This window comes from Rousettus aegyptiacus, unplaced genomic scaffold (assembly GCF_014176215.1).
Source record: "Rousettus aegyptiacus isolate mRouAeg1 unplaced genomic scaffold, mRouAeg1.p scaffold_m13_p_5, whole genome shotgun sequence".
NCBI classification, from domain to species: Eukaryota; Metazoa; Chordata; class Mammalia; order Chiroptera; family Pteropodidae; genus Rousettus; species Rousettus aegyptiacus.
In genome coordinates, this window is record NW_023416308.1 from 1573279 (window position 1) to 1591411 (window position 18133).

General features: G+C 64.1%; 1 protein-coding gene across 1 annotated transcript in view; it reads right to left on the reverse strand.

The window, feature by feature from the left end:
- The window catches only part of TMEM132C (transmembrane protein 132C), a gene marked incomplete at its 5' end in the record, with an annotated part of 100622 nt that overhangs the window by 26093 nt on the left and 56396 nt on the right, over positions 1-18133 (reverse strand). The window contains one exon of the mRNA XM_036220925.1: positions 3078-3261. Within this exon, the coding sequence (XP_036076818.1) occupies positions 3078-3261 (184 nt within the window). The remainder of the gene's footprint in view (positions 1-3077; positions 3262-18133) is intronic.

Consider the following 18133-nt stretch of genomic DNA (forward strand, 5'->3'; position numbering starts at 1 on the left):
ACTGCGACGGGTGTGACGTGGAGGGCGGCGGCGGTGAGCCCCCCGTTTTCTGAGTAGGCCACGCAGCAGGCCGGGGGCTGGGGGCCTGTGTGGATGATGGGTGGGGCGCCCCGACATCACGGGCACCGACCCGAAGCAGCTTCGCCTGGGTCATCGATTGGCTCTAGACAGACCTCGGTGCCAGTTCGCTGGGGGTGGCGGGGGGTGTTTTAAGATTGAATTCCCAAGCCCCTCCCCACCTATTTGCCTGAAGGGTTATTTTTCAACTGCGCAAACATTTGTCAACTGGCCTAGAGCGTTGAAACCGTCCTTGAAATGCTCCTGGAGAGCTACGAACGTGAATTTTGAGAGGGAGCAGAGAGATCAAGGGAGGACGGTTTAGAAAAACAAGAAAATGGCATTTTTCACTGTCTCCTCACAAACAACATCCTGCAGTCCACGTCAGAGGAGGCCGCCCCGAGCTCTCTGGAGTGCCCGGGTGTCTGCAGCCCTGAGAACGTTGCCCGCGCAGGCCCGCGGGCCCCAGGCAGGGTTCAGTCGACCGTCGCTGTAGCCCGACAGGCCCGCCAGCCTCTCTGGGAAGCCTCGGGCCTGCTGAGGCGTCCTCAGCCCCCACACCCGCATCTCTGAGTTCAGCAGTGTCGAAGGGCGCGGACATGCATGCACAGGACGCGGGGGGGAGAGGAACCCAGCTGTGGGGGCCAGACACCCCCACAGAGCCCCGGACACCCCCCTACGAAGCCGGGGGCCAGACACCCTCACAGAGCCCCGGACTGACCCCCGGGTGTGAGCGGCCACGAAGCCAGGAAGGAAGGCGGCCGGCTGAGACCCAGCATTGCTGATCACGTCTGTGTTTTGAGGATAATCATGGGGTTCCCCGGGCAGCAGAGCTGCAGGACACACAGCATGTCCTGTGGCGTCGCACGGGGCCCTGGCTGGAAACAGGGATTCCCCCCCGCAGGGGTGGAACTGGGGGGGCATGATGAAGGGTCACTGGCAGCGGCCGAGATGCTGCAGCCCGGACGCTCGTCCCGGCCGGGCCTCCGGGGCCAGGGAGGGCTGCCCGGTCACCGGAACCTGGGGGGGGGCACGGAAAGCAGACGCCCCAGCAGGACAGGAGCCGTGGGCAGAGAGGCGCCCGGAGCACAGCGCCACGCCTGGGTGGCGGGGGCCCCCGGCCTGGGCGTCAGCAGGGCCCCGGGGGGAAGGCCCTTCCCGCCTCGGCCCCGCCCCCGGGTGGCCTTCCTCCCCACATCCCATCCGCGTCCAAATGTCCCCCTCCGCCAGGACACCGGTCGTGGATTCAGGACTTCATCTCGACTTAAGCTCTTTGCAGAGCCCCGACTTGCGCGAGGCTACGCGCCTGGGCGAGGGTGGGGGCGGGGAGCTGGGGTGTCCGTGGCTATTTCTGGGGGGCGTAATTCAAGCCACCGCAGAGGACTCTCTCCCCGCTCTGGCCGTCACCGCCGGCTCGTCCACTGGCCAACCCCACCAGAAGCCGGGAGCCGAGCCTGGGGGTGGGGAGGTCCCAAGGGTCTCCCAAACCTTGGCGAATCTCCCTGACACCCCGGAGAGGTGAGGGTGAAGATCATTACTTTGAGAACAAGAGGTATTCTTTCCTTTGAACAGCCCACGATAGTCACTTTATTTGGAATTTGATTTTATGCAGAGAGATATGGATGCATTCTAGGAATTTTAAAAGCTTTATATAAGACAAAGACCCTAACTTCTCACCATGGTTCAGGCGGCGGGGAAAACGATTTCATCTTAAGTGTGCAAAGGAAAAAAAAATCGTAATCATGAAGCGCCTCAGAATTCCAGGTAAACCCCGCCACCTCCCGGGAAACGCGGCAGGTGCTCCGCCCGGGTCAGGGCTGGAGGTGTCGGCAGGAGCACTGGACGGAGAGCAAGGCCGGGAAGTAACCGGGTCCCAGCGACAGGATCTGAGTCCCGAGCCCCGCGAACGAAGCCAGCACGGATCTTCCAGGCTTTGGCCGACACACGCCACCGCGCTTAAGCCATTTGGGGTGAGGCTTTCTGCCCCACACCACCCCCGCGTCCCAGCCGACACGCTTCTCGGCACGGCGCAGCGAAGCCCGCTCGCCCCGCCACTGGACGGAAGTTAGTTTTGGAGTGTCCTCGGGGGGCTCCATCCCGTGAGGGGCGTCCTGGCACCGAGGGCTGAAGCCCCACTTCGCCCTCTCTGCCTGTCGGTGGGGGGTCTTTGTCTTCCGCACGTGTGGGGAGTATCGTCCTAGAGACTCGTGGCGGGTGTGGGGGACGAGGGTCGTGGCCCGGGCATAGCCGCTTAGCACCCCTCCCCCCCTTGCTTGTTGCCAGCTCCACGCGTCCGGCTACAAGTCACTCACGGGCCGGCCTGCGCTGCGTGTGCCTCGGGCACTAACTGTGTCAATGACGTGCCAGCGTTTCGTGTAGCGAGGCGGAGACCACAGTCTCCGCCCAGCTCTGCCCCACACCTGTCCCCGGGTTCCTTCTGAGCTATAGGCTGGGCACGGAACTGTCACAGGCCGTTTCTAGGCCGTTGCTTAGAGGACTTTGCGTGCGACCCTCCGACTGTCTGTTCCTCGGTCACGGAGACCGAGACGGCCAGGCGGCGCTGACGTCCGGCTGCGCGGCGCGACGTGGCCCTCAGGCTCGGTGCCCGGGCGACCCCGCGGAACGGCCTCCTGTCGTTTAAGCCGCGTTCGACAAGCAAGGACAGCTGCGCCGCACCAGGCGCGGGGGAACCGAGGGCTGCCCGTTGCCCCGGCAGAGCGCGCTTATCCTGATCCGCGTGGTGACCTAACGCTGCCTTAAAAAAAAATAAATAAACTGGGACAGACTTAGAGAAGAAAAAGCTGGCCGGTAACACTAACTGTGGCGTAGGGAACGGCGGCTCTCACGAGGCTGCCGTGGAAACGACCGCAGCTTCCGGCCCGGACAACGGCGGAGACGGTGCATGTCGCGGTCACGGCTCGTAACGAAACAATGCGGCGAGCATCCTGGGCGCAGCAGGAAGGGCGGGGGACACGCCCGGGCCGCCGGGCACGGGGCGGCCGCGGTCTCGCATGCCTTACCATGGCCAGCGGCGCGATGCCCGCCAAGGCCCGCCGGCTGACGAAGACCTCGGACACGGCCAGGCCCGTGGTCCCCCTCCGCGGGTACTCGACCTGCCAGGCGATGCGCTGGGTCCCTGAGAGGCTGCCGGAGCTGGCGATCTCGAAGTCCATCTGCGCCACCTCGTGGAACAAGCCGCTGCTCCTGGAAGGGAGCGAAGGGAGACAGCGTTTAGCCGGCCTCGTCCCGCGGGGGGGCCCTGCTCGCGCTCTGCCCCCGCCCCCCGCCATCGTAGCTAGGATACAAGGATGGGGACAGGGACAGCACGGCTCAGGGCCAGCGCCTCGGGCACAGCGCCAGCGACGGGTCGGGGGCCCGGGCAGCGTGGGGGGAGCAGCGCCCCCAGGGCAAGGACCTGGGCCAAGTGTCTTCTGCGCCGGGAGTCAACCGGTGTGTGCACTGACGCGTCTCTGGGCTTGACCTTCACTGGCTCTTCAGACGACGAGTTAACCCAGTTTGTCCCGCCCTTCAGGGGGACCCCGCATGACCTTGGCACTAAGTGGACCCCCTTTACATTCGATTCTGTAAGCATGGCCGACGCTGTAGGTGGCTCGCTCAACACCATCCAAGCCTTTCCAAGCATACTGCCCCGTCCCACAGAGGCCGAGAAGCCGGAAACGAGGGCTCCAGGCCCCCCTGCGGCTGGACGCCGCTCGAGCAGCCTCCACCGCTCAGAGACCCTCCTCCGCGGCCGAGATGCGCAGGCGGGTCCTACAGCAGGGGCTGGGGACGGAGTCAGGACTTTCCGGTTCCTCTGGGTCAGCTCCGGTGGCATTCCTGTGGCCACGCAAGCCCCCGGCAGTGGGGTTCACATCGCCACGGTCCCCTGCGGGGCTTGGCATTGTTCTCGTCTGTTTGACCCCTGGCCGCGTGGCGAATACGGTCTTCCAGCAGCTGTCTCAGAAATTCACGAAGCTGCCCAGAGCCCTTTAACGAAACCTCTTCTGCGCAGGGGGACCTGTCTGCTAAGGGGACCCTGTGGTCTGTAACGAGGAATTCTGAAAAATACCCTAAATTCGAGGAAACTCTATGTATATATATGTCTATACATGTTCATTTATATTTATATTTATATTTATATTTATATTTATATTTATATTTATATTTATATTTATATTTATATTTATATTTATATTTATATTATTTTTAGCAAGCTTTCCCCAGCGAGTCTGGTACTTTGGGAACTACTGACAGTCCAAACGTCTCCTTTTTCAGACGACGCTATTAAGGCCCAGGGAGGGGGCCGGCCTTCCGGGAGGGCGGCCACGCGGGGGGCCGGCCACCGCGCCGGGCTCCGGTTCGCCCGTCTGGCTTCGTGTGCATGCCACGAAGGCCGAGGGCACACGGCCCTGTGCGGACGGCTTCCTCAGACCCCCGGCGACCCAGGGGGCCGCGGAGAACTCTCCGTGGTGCTGAAGCCAAGCGGCTCGCCCCGCAGGCCGCAAGCCGCAGGGAGCCCCTTGCTCTGCCTGACAAAGGGGGTGTAACGAGCACCTCCGACTTGCTGGGAAGTGTAGGGGCGAAGAGACGGGGAGTCGGTGGGGCCAAAGGGCGGTTACAAGGCGAGAACCTTGGAGGAAGCCCGTTCTCGGCAGGACGCCGCCGCGGCCGACGCCGAAAACGGGTTTTCTGCCGCGCTCGGTCCTCTGCGCCACCAACCCCGCGTGGAAAGTGCTGGGCGGGGCTCCGTGGCTGTCCGAGATGAGCCGGCCCTCAGTGTGTCAGGGACGTGAGAGAAAGCCCTGGTCCGTCGCGGAGTCGCCTCTCGCCCTGCTCCGTAACTAGCATCCGGGGCGAATCCAGCACGTGGGGAGCCGGTGGCCGGCCGAGGGTGGGGAGGAACCTCCCACGCTGCCCCGTTCCCAGGCGCTTCTGTTATGTCATGAGCTGGGACTTTCAGAAATGCCCTCCTTCGAGCCCAGTCCCCAAAGCCGGAAGCCTTACGGGCAAACGTGAAGGGACGAGGAACGGGCTCACATCGATGGCCGCGGCTCCTCCAGAGGAGGGCGCCGTCCCTTTCCCCAAAGCCACCGCGCTTCGCCGCCCAGCGAGGCAGGGGCTCTCGGTCTCTGCTGAATGTCACGGTCACCTCGGGCGATGGAAAGAAAAACTCTCGACGCCCGGGTCTACCCCGGGCCAACGGCGCCGGAAGCTCCGATTTCAGCATCAGTAAAGCTCGGGTGATTTTAATGAGCGGCCGAGGTCGACAGGGACGGCTCTCCTCAGAAGGGCTCTCTCCGCGGTCACCCAGCGTTTCGCTCTGAAATTATTGCTCCTCTCCGCTTCCCAGTGTCCACGCGGCAGTTTTATTAGGTAGGTGCCATCGCCGCAAGCCCTGAAATCAGACACACTCGGTCTGAGTTCTGAGTTTCATACTTAGAGTGTGCGCGTGAAGGGGTGACCTTGGGCGAGTTACTTAACGCATCAGTTCTCACCCTTGGTGACATTCTGGAACTGCCCGGTGGAAGAGCTTCAAAGGATTCCGATGTCTCACGTCGAGGATCCTGCCTTCGTATGGGCAGGAGGACTCCGAAGGACTCCGGCGATTCTAATACGCAGCAAGGCTCAGAACCACAAACCTCGCCTCCGCGAGGGTCTCTTTCTGGATCTGCGGTAAGCCTCCCGCCGAGGCTGTGACGGGGCGAACGGCATGACACGTGTGGAATTCGGGAGCGACTGCCCGTCGGGCGTTAGCTCGTGTTACTGCTGCCGCTGCTCCCCCCGCTCGGGGCCCGGGCAGGACTCGCACACCTCTGTCCCCCTAAAGCCACCGTGCGGGGACGTGCTGGACGGCAGGTGGGGAAACGCGGGACCCCGGCGGCCTCCCCGGGGCCTGAGCCGCGCGTCCCGCCTGCGGCTCCCCGGCACCTAACACGCGGGAGCGTACGACGTGCCGTTGCTCGAGGCGCCGACACTTCAGCTACAGTAGGTCACGCTTCAGGGAGCACACGTGCTCGGCCCCGGGACTAGCGGTGCTTTCGTCGGCCAAACCCCGACGCTGCGGCCTCCCCCTCCCCCGCTGCTGCCCCACCGTCTCCGCCCCAGGTTAGTCCACTCCGGCCTCCTCGGGAAGACTCACGGACGCGCGCTCCCTGCCCCCCGGGGCCTCGGCGCCCTCTCCCACACCCCAGACACCCCGCCCCTCGCCACCCCTGCAAGCTCCGCGTGGTCCCTGGCTCACCGGCTGCTTCGTGCTTTATCTGAACCAGCAAATGCCACGCCGCACACCTCTACGCGACTGGTTCATCACCCGCCCCCTCCCCTGGCTCCACGCCAGCAGAGACATGGCTTCGTTCACCCTGCCGCACGTCAGGGCGCCGACCCGCAGGAGCTGCTCCGCACATGTTTGTTGAATGAATAATGAATGAGCGATTGCTCCCAGGAGCCGAGGCCCTCGATAGTCACGCTTTCCTTTCCTTCCCGAGTCGGAGTGAATTTCATCCCCACCCGGGGAGGGAGAAGGAGCCTCCGCCTGGGTGGGGAAGAGGCAGAGAAGCATCTTCTGCAGCTATCAGCCTCTCCAGAAGGCTCGAACGCCTTCCAAGAGAAGAGCGACAGGCGGAGCCCGTTGGAGGCCTTCCGGGGAAGACATGCTCCGAGGTCCACTACGAAAACGGCCCGTTTCCCGAAGATCGCCGCTGGCGGGCTTGGACCCGCTTCAGAGCTCGCTGTCGAATTTCACGCCCGCTGAGCTCCGCTAAATACGCAACAAAGAGGCTGACTTAACTATGCAAAAATATGATTTACAGGTAGCGGCTGTCATCGATGAGGGTCTCGCGGCAGCAGGAACTGCTAAGACCGCGATGAGGAGAGAAGGGCGGGAGGTTTCGCTTCTAAGACAGAAGGTGCGTGTTGCTTAGCGCGCGGCCCGCGCGCCCAGCCAGCCAGCGCTCACCGAGCGCCCGCCGCGGGCCAGGCGCTGCCCCCCGGTGCTGGAGATACGGACGTGGTCCGCAGCGGGTCGCGGCCCACCGTGAGGGGCCCCCACGATCCTGCGGTCGGTTCCCCGCTTACCTGGCTAAAGACGCAGCGAGGAGACAGACGGGAGTGAACGCGGAAGCCGCGCGTCCCGGGGCTGCCCGGGCCTGGTCCCTGGCTCCCTCCCGGGGCGTTTTCCAAGCGGGCTCCGTCGGAGTCGGGAGAACGGCCTCGTTCTCGGCCTCGTTCTCGGCTCTGGGAGAATCGACACGGGCAGCCCCGCCGTCCTGGTCCTGTGGAGCGTCCTCAGCGCTGGCCGCATGGTGAGGCGCCTCGCGAGGTGCACGACGCTGGTGCGTCTTAGAGAACGCGCCCCTCGTGTCCCCGAAGCTCCGCCGGTCTGCGGGGGGCCTGGCTGCCTTCCCTTTTTCTTCCTTTTTCCCTTTTCTCTTTTCCTAGGGTGTCTCTGTCTGTCTCCAGCGTCCCAGCGCCGGGCTGGGGGCCACGCCTCCTTGCCAGCCCCGCCCTGCCCCACGGGACAAGGTGCGCCCCCGCCCCCTGTGCCTGGCACCTCCGGTCGGGGAAAAGCCTGTGCTAAGTGCCTCGAAAGCATCGCTAATCGGAAACGGAGGAGCCGGGAAGGGCCCCCTCCATCCGCGGGCGGGAGCCTCACTTATCCGAGTGGCTCGAGTGGCTCGCACCACGGAGGTGACCGCACATCCTACGAAGCCGGCGTTAAGAAGTGGATTCCAGCAGGAAGGGCTTGCGAGCCGCCAAGCCGGGGCCGCGGGTCCTTCAAGCCCTGCTCCCTGTCACCTCGGGACCCGCGCAAGGCAGCCCCGTGTGACAGACGCCGCGTCAGCCGTGGAGACACGGAGCTCGTCCTGCGGAGGCGGGATTCCTCAGCGCCCGGTCAGTTGGATGCGTGTTGACCGCTTAGAGAGTCGCCCTCCATGCCGAGCCGCGGCGGGAGGTGAGTGCCCGGTGGCTCCCCCGCCCCCTGGCTGAAGCCTCCATTTTTCTGGGCGGCCAACGTGGCTTGACCAGGCGAGTGTGTCCTCTGAGGCCTTGCAGAGAAGGGGGACAGGAAGGAGGCTGTGTCCGGCTCTACATGGACGCTCGACCGATGCCGGCCTCTGCCGCGAGGCCCCGGCCCTGCCCTCCGCCCGTCCCTGGTTCTCGACCACGTCCACGTCCACCCTGCCCCCGCTCACGATCCCGTGGCCCCCTCCCCCGCGTCGTGCCCGGTCTTGGGCGCAAGTGACCCAGATGCGGCTTCTCTGGCTTTGCGACCAACAGTGCTGGCCGACGCGCCTCCCGGGGCCTCGGCCTCTGCTCTTATCAAAGGGGGGGTGGTGAGATGCCCACATCACCTCTGCACTGAGCTGTGACGGTCTGGACAAGGTGCTGTGGACCCCGCGTCCGACGTCGGCGGGAGCCGCCTGGAGAAGTGGGGCTTCGGAGGACGGCCCCCGCCCCCGCGAGTGACCTGTGAGGCGCAGCGAGCTCTCTCCTCTCCAAATGACGCCCCGCGCTCCGACGCCTCGGTGCTCGGCGCTCGGGAGGCCGGCGGACGCAAGCAAATGTCTCTCTGCGAGCCGCCGCCAGGCCCAGCAGAGACTTCGACACCAGGAAACGAACGTGGTGGGTGGAGAAATAAACAGATAGACAGAGGATGAAGACAATGCCCCCCGCTCTGTGCTCCGGGGGGCCGAGCGCTGCTCCCAGCCTCGCCCACCGCTCTGACCTGACTGCGGGGAGGACGCAGCCGCCCCCGGCCCCGGCCCCGGCCCCGGGCAGGTGGAGAGCGGGAGGGATTTGTCGCAGGACAGGCGCTGGAGCCATAACCGTTTAGCCGGTCCGATCCGAGGGGACCTCCAATTCAGGAAAAGCCATTTTTAGGTGTCTCGGAAGATGGAGTAAAGCTGCCGAGATGAACCGCGTCCTTTGAGAAATCAGTTTAAAGGCTGCGATTTCATCTCGGAGCAAACTCGTTTCGGCGGGCGGCGCGGCTCGGGGCCGCGGGGTGAATAACAATCGCTGTGCTGGCCGTGGAGTGGAGGCGGCGGCCCCGGGTGGGGGGGAAGCAGTCTCAGTCCAGGCGCCCGGCCCGCGGCGGGGCCGTGAAGCAGCCGTGCTGGCCTGCCCCGCGCATCCTCCTGCTCACCGCCCGGTCTGGGAAGGACAGGGGCCCTCGGGCCTCGGGGGTGACCGGCCTTGACGCCCCAAGTGCCTCGTTAGGGAAGAGCGGCCGAGCAACGTGCGAGGGGGCGGAGAGGAAATGGGGCGCAGAGGCCGCCCCGGACTGTCTCCCGTGGAGCTTCCGTGCGGCCCACGCGTCCTGGGTGCGGGGGGCACGGGGAGGTGCGGGGGATGTGGGGGGCGCGGGGGGGAGGCCGACAGGAGACGGGCTGGTGGGGCCTCGTGGGTGAGCCTTGCGGGTGCGCCTCGCGGGTGCGTCTCGCCTTGCGGGTGAGCCTCACTGCACCTGGCATCGCAGGCGGTGGGCGCCCTGCTGGGCGTCTTTGCAAAACTCTGCCCGTGGCTCGGTGGCTTGGAGCCAAGCCTGGCGGATGACGACGCTCAGACCCTGGAGAGGGACTGGGGGTCCTCGCGTAGCTCGTTCCCTCGAGTGGGCGCTCAGAGGGAGCCTCACCTTGGGGGGACGGACAGGAGCCCCCCACGCTTCTCTGGAAGCCCGGCTCCTACCCACCAGCCAGCACCGTGTCCACGTTTCTGCGGGCGGGCGCGGGCACCCTGCAGCCGGGAACTCGGGGACACGGGGCGGGGACGGGTGTCCCCTGCCCCCGGACCCGCCCGGGGACCGCACGGCGGTGGCCGTGTGGGGAGAGACAGGCGCCTGAGGTCACGGAGCCTGCTCGCCACGCGGGGCGATCACGGCAGCGGCTCACACGGCGACCTCGCGACCGTCCCACCCGGCTCACGCAGAGCCCGCAAGGACGGAGCCCAGAGACGGCGGCTCGAACCCGGACCCGCCCGCCCCGCGCCCCACGCAGGCTGCACATGGCCAGGGAGATGAAGCCGCTCGAAGGAGAGACGCCGGTGCGGGGGGCGGAGGCCTCCCCGAGGGTCACCGCAGAGAGGGAAGAAGGAGGGGGAGGGGCGATGGGGGGGTGACGGGGGGGGAGGGGCCTCGGGGTTTTCCTCTCGCAGGGAACGGGGCGACATGAGACCGACGGGGCGGCCGTGACCGTCACTTCCGCGCTGCCCGCGGCGACGCCGGGCTGTGACCCCCGGACGCTTGGCGCTCGATGGTGACGCCGGGCGGGGCCGGGCCCGCGCGTCCGAGGGGCTGAGGAGAGGGGCCGAGGGCGCCTCACAGACGCCGACATCGCGTGCTCTGCCGGGCGAGCGAGGGCGGCTGTCGCTGACGCCCACCCCCACCGCACGCGCCTCCACCGCGGGGGGGGGGGCCCCCCAGAAGTGCCGCCTCCCCTCTCCCCTCTCCGCCCGGGCCCCGCGTGTCCGTGACTCGTGCCCTGCGGGACGGCAGGAGCGGGACTCAGGCCCGGGGTCCCTGTGCCCATGGGGGACCAGCCCCGGCCCCGGCACGAGCTGCAGACAGGCCCCCGGGAGGCGGCCCGGGCGGCTGCAGAGACGCCGTCTGGGTGGACACACGTGTGTGTGTGTGTGTGTGTGTGTGTGTGTGCACGCGCGCGTGTGTGTGTCGGGGGCACAGCAGGACTGCCCCTGCCGCTCAGGGTCGTCCCCACCTGCCGCCCCGTGTGTCATCGTGGGGGGCAGGGGGCGCCTTCCTGCCTGCCTCAGTTCTGTTCCGGCCGTGATTCTCTTGCCACAAAAGGCAAGACTGTGTCTCTTAAATGGAGGAGGGGGTCGGGGAGAAAGGAAGGCACGGGGCAGAAGCCTCGCCCGGCATCGCGGGCCGTTCAAGCGAAGACGGCGGTTCGGTGGTTTCATCTGCTTATGTAACAGTGGAAAAATACAAGCCCAACCCCACTCCGCCCCGCGGCCAATAATCCCTTTAACCACACGCAGCAGAATTCCGGCCTCTCGAAGTAGGTCGGAGATGGCTAAGTGCACGCGGCTGAACGGGTCTCTGTGACACGAGCTTCTATTCACATAAACGACATGTCGACATAAATGTAACGGATTACACGAGAGCATGCACTATGTACTCATAACGCATGCTGTCAAAGTACGTGTGGCTATCGTAACCATGTGCCTTTTCCGACACTTAAGAAGATACTTTAGGATGCAGCCGGTGCACAGTAACAAAGGTCAAGCACCGTGAACAGGGGTGCGGCGGAATGAGGTGCCCCTTCCACCCCTGACCTTTAATTTCTCCAGCGCCCTCACCCCGTACGGCTTTCCCGAAGTCCGCTGTCCATTTACGGATGCATTCCTTTGCGTGTTTCTAACTGTGGCCAAATACTCATAGTGTGTGATGTACCATGTACGCCGTTGGTGAGTGTGCCCAGCTCGGCGGCACGAAGCCCAGCCACACTGTGCGGCTGTCACCGCCGTCACCTCCAGGCCTTTCCCATCTCCCCAACTGAAACTCTGTCCCCACACAACGCCAGCTCCCCAGCCCCCTCCCCGGCGCCCCCACACCGGCCCCCGGTGCCCCAGCCCCGTCCTCGGCCCCCGGCGCTCCGGCTGGGTCTCACGCGTGTGCCGTGCCCTGGCTGGCCCGTGACAACGGCGAACTTCACGTTTAAAAGATGGGGAAAGAGGTTTGGATTCACAGAGCCGGGGACGCTTCCCAACCGCTGTGATGGGAACGAGCCTCTTCCAGGGAACGTCAAAGCCAGCTATGGGATCTTGCTGAACCCACGGGTGCCACGCGCCCTCGGCGGATGCAGCGAGGGGTGTCCCCCCCATGAGCGAGGGGTGTCTGCTCCCCCCACCCCTGTATGGAAGCAGATGTCTGCAAGCGACTTGTCACCGACACGGGCCGCACCTCTGTCCAGGGACCGGCGGGGTTTGGGAGCTCACTGTGATTTGCAAATCAAACATTTCTTTAGTCATGTAGTTTAAAAAGAAAAAAGAAAAAATGTCCCCGGAAGGGGGACTCCAGCGGCGTGTCCGCGTGACCGTCCGCCATGGTTCGGCACCTGCCCTGATGGGGTGCAAACTCCTCCCCGAGACTCTGAAGCCCAGAGACCTCCCCACTCATCCGACTCCCCTTTACCTCTCCATTATGCCCTCGGCCTCTGGAGGGGACGTGGGTGTTTGGGGTAAACCGTGCTTCTCAAACGAGGGTCACTCCGCCGGCCAGGGGACAGTTTTGGTTGTCGCAGTCAGGGCGGGAAGGTGCTACGGGCGTCTAGCGGGCGGAGGCCAGGGTGCTGCTAAAATAAGCGACCTACAAGGAGCGGGGCCCACCCCGCAACACAGAATTACCAGCCCGAAGCGTCAGAAAGGCCCGAGCGACAATGCAAACACTGGGCGTGGGGAAGGTCACAGGACCGAGCGCAGCAGGGCGGGCGAGAGGGGGCGACGTCCCCCGATGTTGGCACGGTGACCGACACCCCCTTAAAGGGTGACGTTCGCGGGGACGTGAGCCGCCGCGCGGGCCCCGCCGCCCGGTGCGTGAGGGAAGCCGGGCCGCCCGGGGTGGGACCCGCGGGGGCCAGAGCCCCCTCCCGGGGCTGAGGAGCCCCGGCCGCACCCATCCCGGGGACGAGGTGGCGCTCACTGCACGTGGCGCTCGCTTCCCCTCGGCGGCGGTTGCGTGCTGGTCTGTTTGTCCGCAGGGCCACTGTTCTGATGGGACTCGGACAAGTGACTGCCCCGCGAGACGGCCCACGGAAGGCACGGACCAGCCCCCGAAAGTTAAAATCCCAAGTCCTTTCCATTTGGAGTAAGGCTTTTCCTGACACGTTCACTTTTTAAATGAAAACTGTCTGTCTTTATTATTAAAAAAAAAAAAAAAAGGCATTAAAATTTCCCAGCTGCGCATTGGGAAGAGAGAATGCCTTCGGACAGCCGTTCGCGTCCGGCAGTTCGCAATCATTTAAGAAGCGGACTTGGAGAGCAGGGATGAGTTCGGATGGATGAGGGGGGAGAAGGCCGTTACGCCGGGGTGTGGGGTCCCGAGAGAGAAAGGCCACGAGTGCGTACCCAGAAGCTAGGTCAGAGGGCAGGGGAGGCGGCAAGGGAGGGAGGAGGGTAAGAACTCTCGCTGGCGGCGACCTGGGAAGAGGCCCCGCCTTCCCACAGGGAGGTCTGCAGCAGCGGGGGCTCCCGGGGGGTTTCGGGGGGGCATCGGGGCTGGGGCAGGCGGCGGCAGCTTGCCTGGCTTCGAGGCATGACCCACATTCTAATTTCCGAGGCATCCTTCTGTTCCCGCGAGAGACAGGGATTAAGACGGAAGCTCTCCCGTGGCATTCGGGGAGGACGGGGGAGGCCTTTCGGGGGGCATTTATTTCTCCGGGCGCCTCTTGTTCGCGGCAGCTGATCCTGGGTTTTTCATACTTAGGAATGATACCAAGTTTCACCTTGCAATAAACACGTTTAAGGAGGGAAAAAAAAGACCAGCCGACTTTACCAGGAAGCCGGGACTGGATCATCAAACACGGCGACCTCCAGACCCGCAGAAGCTCCGCGGTGCCTGGACGGCTGCCCCGGGCCCCGGAGGCACTGCGGAGGCTCCGCGGTCAGCGGCGCTTCCGACTTCTTGGGGGGGCGGGCAGGACCCAAAGCTCAGGGACCAGAAGGGCCAGAAGTAAGGCGTCAGCCGGCCCTGGGGGCAGAGGAAGGCCACCGCCCCCTTCGTCACCTCGAGATGGGTTCACGTGACTTTTAGAAGCTCGATGGCCATTTCGGGAGAGCCGGGGCAGGGGGGGAGCAGAGCCGGGAAGAGCAGGGAGGGCCGCGGCGAGCCTCCATCCCCCAAGGGCAGATTAGCCCACGAAGGGGACGCGTCCAAGGCTGGGGACAGTGGCCATGCGAGGCCACAGCACGTCACTTCGCAGGAGCACGGCTTTGGTTTCCGGGAAGCCCAGGGGAGACGTTTTCCCGGTAACGAGCGCCTTTAGCGGCAAGCGAGGCACGTTTGGCAGGCACCTGCCCAACGCCGGACTCTGCGGGGCGCGCGCTTCCCGCCGGCTGCGCCCTGGCTCACGATTCCGCAGACGGTAGCACCGTGCGCCTCTTGTCAGGAGACAAGCAGACGAGCTGTGTCCAGCGGAGACGGATCCTTTCTCCGCCTCAGTGGAAAAAGCCCGTTTTCCACTATGTATAAATTTATCGCACGGCCTGTACACACCTCTGCTTTCTAAATGCTCTTTTGAATGATTATAACATTTTCCAGGTTCTCTCATTAATCGATTGTTTAAGTAAATTTTTCACACATGTTCATTTCACATTTGTAGGCGAGTCATGATTTTCCTGATTATTTTTTTTTGGGGGGGGCGGGGAATTATCCTATAACAATGCAAAAGCTGGTTGAAATTTTTACTCCATAAATAATAATAACAACGCTACCCGTAAAGCCAGAGAAGGCACAGGGCTACCCCAGTACTCGACTCGGCCGAGTGGCATCCAGAGTTTGCTCATGGCATCGGCGGAAGCGCCCACTAGGGCAGCAAAAGCCTGACAAAGAAGGAAAACCAGCCGGGTTCTGGCAGGAAGTCTCGTCCAGGCCTCCTCCGTCAGGGCGGCTTCTCCTGACACACACGTCAAAGCAAGATCTGTGGAGGCCCGAGACGTGCTCGCGCGTCGTCAGTCACCTGGGACACGGCCGCGCTCCGGGTGCGTGTGTCTTTCCTCAGTGCACGGCAGTGGTGTGTGCGTGTGTGTGCATGTGTATGCGTTTACACGCACATGCATGTGTGCATGTGCACGCACATGTGTGCATGCGTGTGCACGTGTGTGCGTGTGCACGTGTGCCTGTATGTTCATGTGCGTGCATGTGTGTGTGCATGTGCACGCTCATGTGCATGCATGTGTGCATACACGTGCACTGTGTGTATGTGTGTGCATGTGTGCACACGTGTGCGTGCATGTGTGCGTGTGTGTTCGTGTGTACACGTGCGTGCGTGTGCGTGTGCGCGTGTGCGTGTGTCCGTCCCTGTATTTCCTTCCTTCCTCCTTACCACTCCCCTCCGGCTCTAAGCGGCTTTACGCAGGGAAAGTAACCCCAGCTATATCCACTCTGGGTTTTATGCTTTTTCGTGTTTTTTTTTCCCCTGACATGGCCAGAGTTCATAGCAGCTGAGCGGCGACCTGGGTCACAAGGGAACGTGGCAAAGGAAGACCGAATCCGGGGCTCGGGGGCGGGGGCAGAAACGACTCCGAGGCATTCGAAGTCGGCCTTTGATTGTACTTAGCTCATTTGTTTTTTTTTTTGTTTTTCACGATTTTGGCACGAGATGTAGTGCGATCGAGGCTCCATGGCGGGCAGCTGCGTAAGCAGCCCTCGGTCAACGGGAGACAATGAAAACTTAATCCGAGCCCCGCGTAACTAAGTTTTCGCAGGGAAAACGAAACGGAACCTTTGCACGTTATCGTCCTCGGCGGATGGCCGCTGACGGTCTCCGTGCGCCCAACTCCTCGTCGGGCTTCATGACTCTCCACGCACGGCGTCAGGCGCGGGCTCTGGCTCGGCGCCCCCGGCTGATCAAAAGCCGCTGGGACAAACGGAAAATGCAAATCGCGCGTCTGTTTTTCCTTCCCACCCGTCCCCCGTGCTGCCCCGGCTCGGACGGAAACCTCTGCCCAGCGCTTTCGGTACGTCCTTCAGAGACAGGTGCGCACACACTTCGCTGAGGTCGGTGGGTCCTCTCCCGCCTCCCCCACCTAAAAGCTCGTGAGTGCCCTTAACATCCGTGTCAGTAAGAGAGGCAGAGTGAACACCACGATCGGACCTGGTTTCTGCTGCAGAAACGGGACAGCGAAGCGACCAGGCCCCGAGCCCGCTCTGACTCTGGTGCCGAGTAAGCCCCCGGACCCGTCTTGCTCACACCGCAGAGGGCAGCATTGCACGAGGGCCCGACCACGAGCAGGAGAAATCCTGGGGGTGGGGGGAGGCGGCCACGTCGGATGCTGTTGACCCAAAGCACAAGAACGGTCTTCCCCACGGCGCTGCCCCCGTCGCGGGCCAAGCACCGGACGCTCCGCAAACTCATTCGCTCTCGACGGCCCCCTCGGCAGGCGGGAAATACAACCTCGGTGTCACAGGCGAGAGAACCGAGGTTCAGAGAAGCTGAGCATCTTCCTCGGCGCTGCCCAGCATGCGAGGGCGGAGCCTGCTCTCCCCACCGCGCTGGTCTTCCGCGAGCGGGGCCGGCCACTCCCACGCCTCAGGGGTATCGTGCGCACCGGGGTCAGCAGAGCTGGACCGAGATGTGTGCACAGGAGCAATGGGGGGGCCACCACCGAGGGGTGGGCGTGGGGCGCTGCCGGCCACCCGGCCGGCCTCGGGGCCGCTCGGGCTCCGAGATACTGCTTCCTCCTGACTTTGACTGGCTTGGGCGTCTGCTGGAGCTGCGTGGGGACACCCGGAGCTCCTCCCCACCTGCCCCCGGGCAAGGCGGCGAGAACAGCCATTATCACGCAGGTAGTGTTTACTGAGCGTTTACCAAGGGCCCAGCACAGTGCTAGGACCGTCACGGTTAAATCGCCTTTCCTCCCCCCACAGTCCCATGACGTCCCCATTTGACAGACGAGAAAGCTGAGGCCTGAAGGGCGACTGGTCCAGGATCCGGGATTCTCGTCCAGGATCCGGGCACGCCACGCACCGCCTTGCTCCGCAGAGCACAGGGCTCGGTGCCGGGGACGCGGCAGCCTCTCTGCAAACAGGGACACCTGACTTCTCTGCCGTCACCGTCGCTGCCACAAGGAGCAAAGGAAAGTCCCTGCTGGAGGCGACGGTGGCCTTCCGTGGCCAGCCCTGGTGCGCCCTCCGCTCCTGCTTGTGAGCGAAGGGTCCGCCCTCTGCCTCTGAGCCCGCTCCTTCCCGCCAGACCGAGCGCCAGGGGCCACCAGGACTCTGGCCCCCGTGTCCGGTTACCGGACGACCTTCCCCTCCAGAGTACCCCCTCTTCCTGCCGTGCGGGCTCCATCTTGGTTTTCCTTTAATCCCCACACTCTAAATTTTTCAGGTTCCTGCCTCTGTCAGGGAATGCACGCCGTCCCCTCCTAGCTCGGCCCCACAACTCGCCAGGATAAAGGATGACGGCTCCCGGCTTCCCCTGCGGCTGGGGGTGGCCGCGGGTGCGCGTCCTGCCCAGGGGTCGGGAGTGGACGTGACACGGGCCTTGGGCTCCCGTGTCTGCTTCCCTCGTCACGCGGGCTGGAGGTGACGCCGCGGAGGGTCCGTCCCGGCCGGAGCGACATCGGGAGGGGTCGGGGCCCCACACCTTCGCAGAGCAAAATGCCTCACGAACGCGAACGTTTAGACAAACCAAGGGATCGACGTCTTTCTCGCTGAATACCGCGATCTAGGGGGGCGGGGGCCCTGTCACAGCGGCCGGCCCCCCTTGTCCAAGCTGGCGCTGCGGTTCGCAGAGGGACCAGCTTTTGTCTGTCTGTCTCCGGGCGGACCGGCGGGCGACCGCCTGAGCCAGCGAGGTATTAAGGTGACTCGCTGTTATTTTTACGGCAAGCCTCGGCGCTTCCTCCCCAGGTGGAAGATTAAAGGCGTGATGGATGAGGTGTCTCCGCCACTCAGCTGGCCTAGTTCACACGCCACTGGTGAGCAAATGCCGCTGGAGTCGGGACGGGGAAGGAACCCTCAGGGCCACTTACGAAGAATTAATGCGATGTGCAGGCCGTGATCAGGTGTGCTGCGGAAGGCGCGGAGCACACCTCATGGGACGACCTGCCTCCGCGTCTCCGGGAAGAGCCGTAAGTGGGGGTCGGGGGACCGAGTTAGAGAGTCATCAGGACAATCTCCGCGCCGAGAGACCGCTGGCTTTCCACACTCGTTTTCTCCTGATTCCTCTAATACGCGTTGCTGTGGTATTTTTCCTGAACGAAAAGCCCAGCCTCCGGCCGGCGTGGGGAGCATGGCAGTCGTTTCGGGAGCTCGGTGCCGGTCCACGCGGAGCCGACGTGGCCCCTGGCCTCGCGGAGCCGCTGGAGGGAGAGGGAGGAGGCGGGCGGGGTGGGC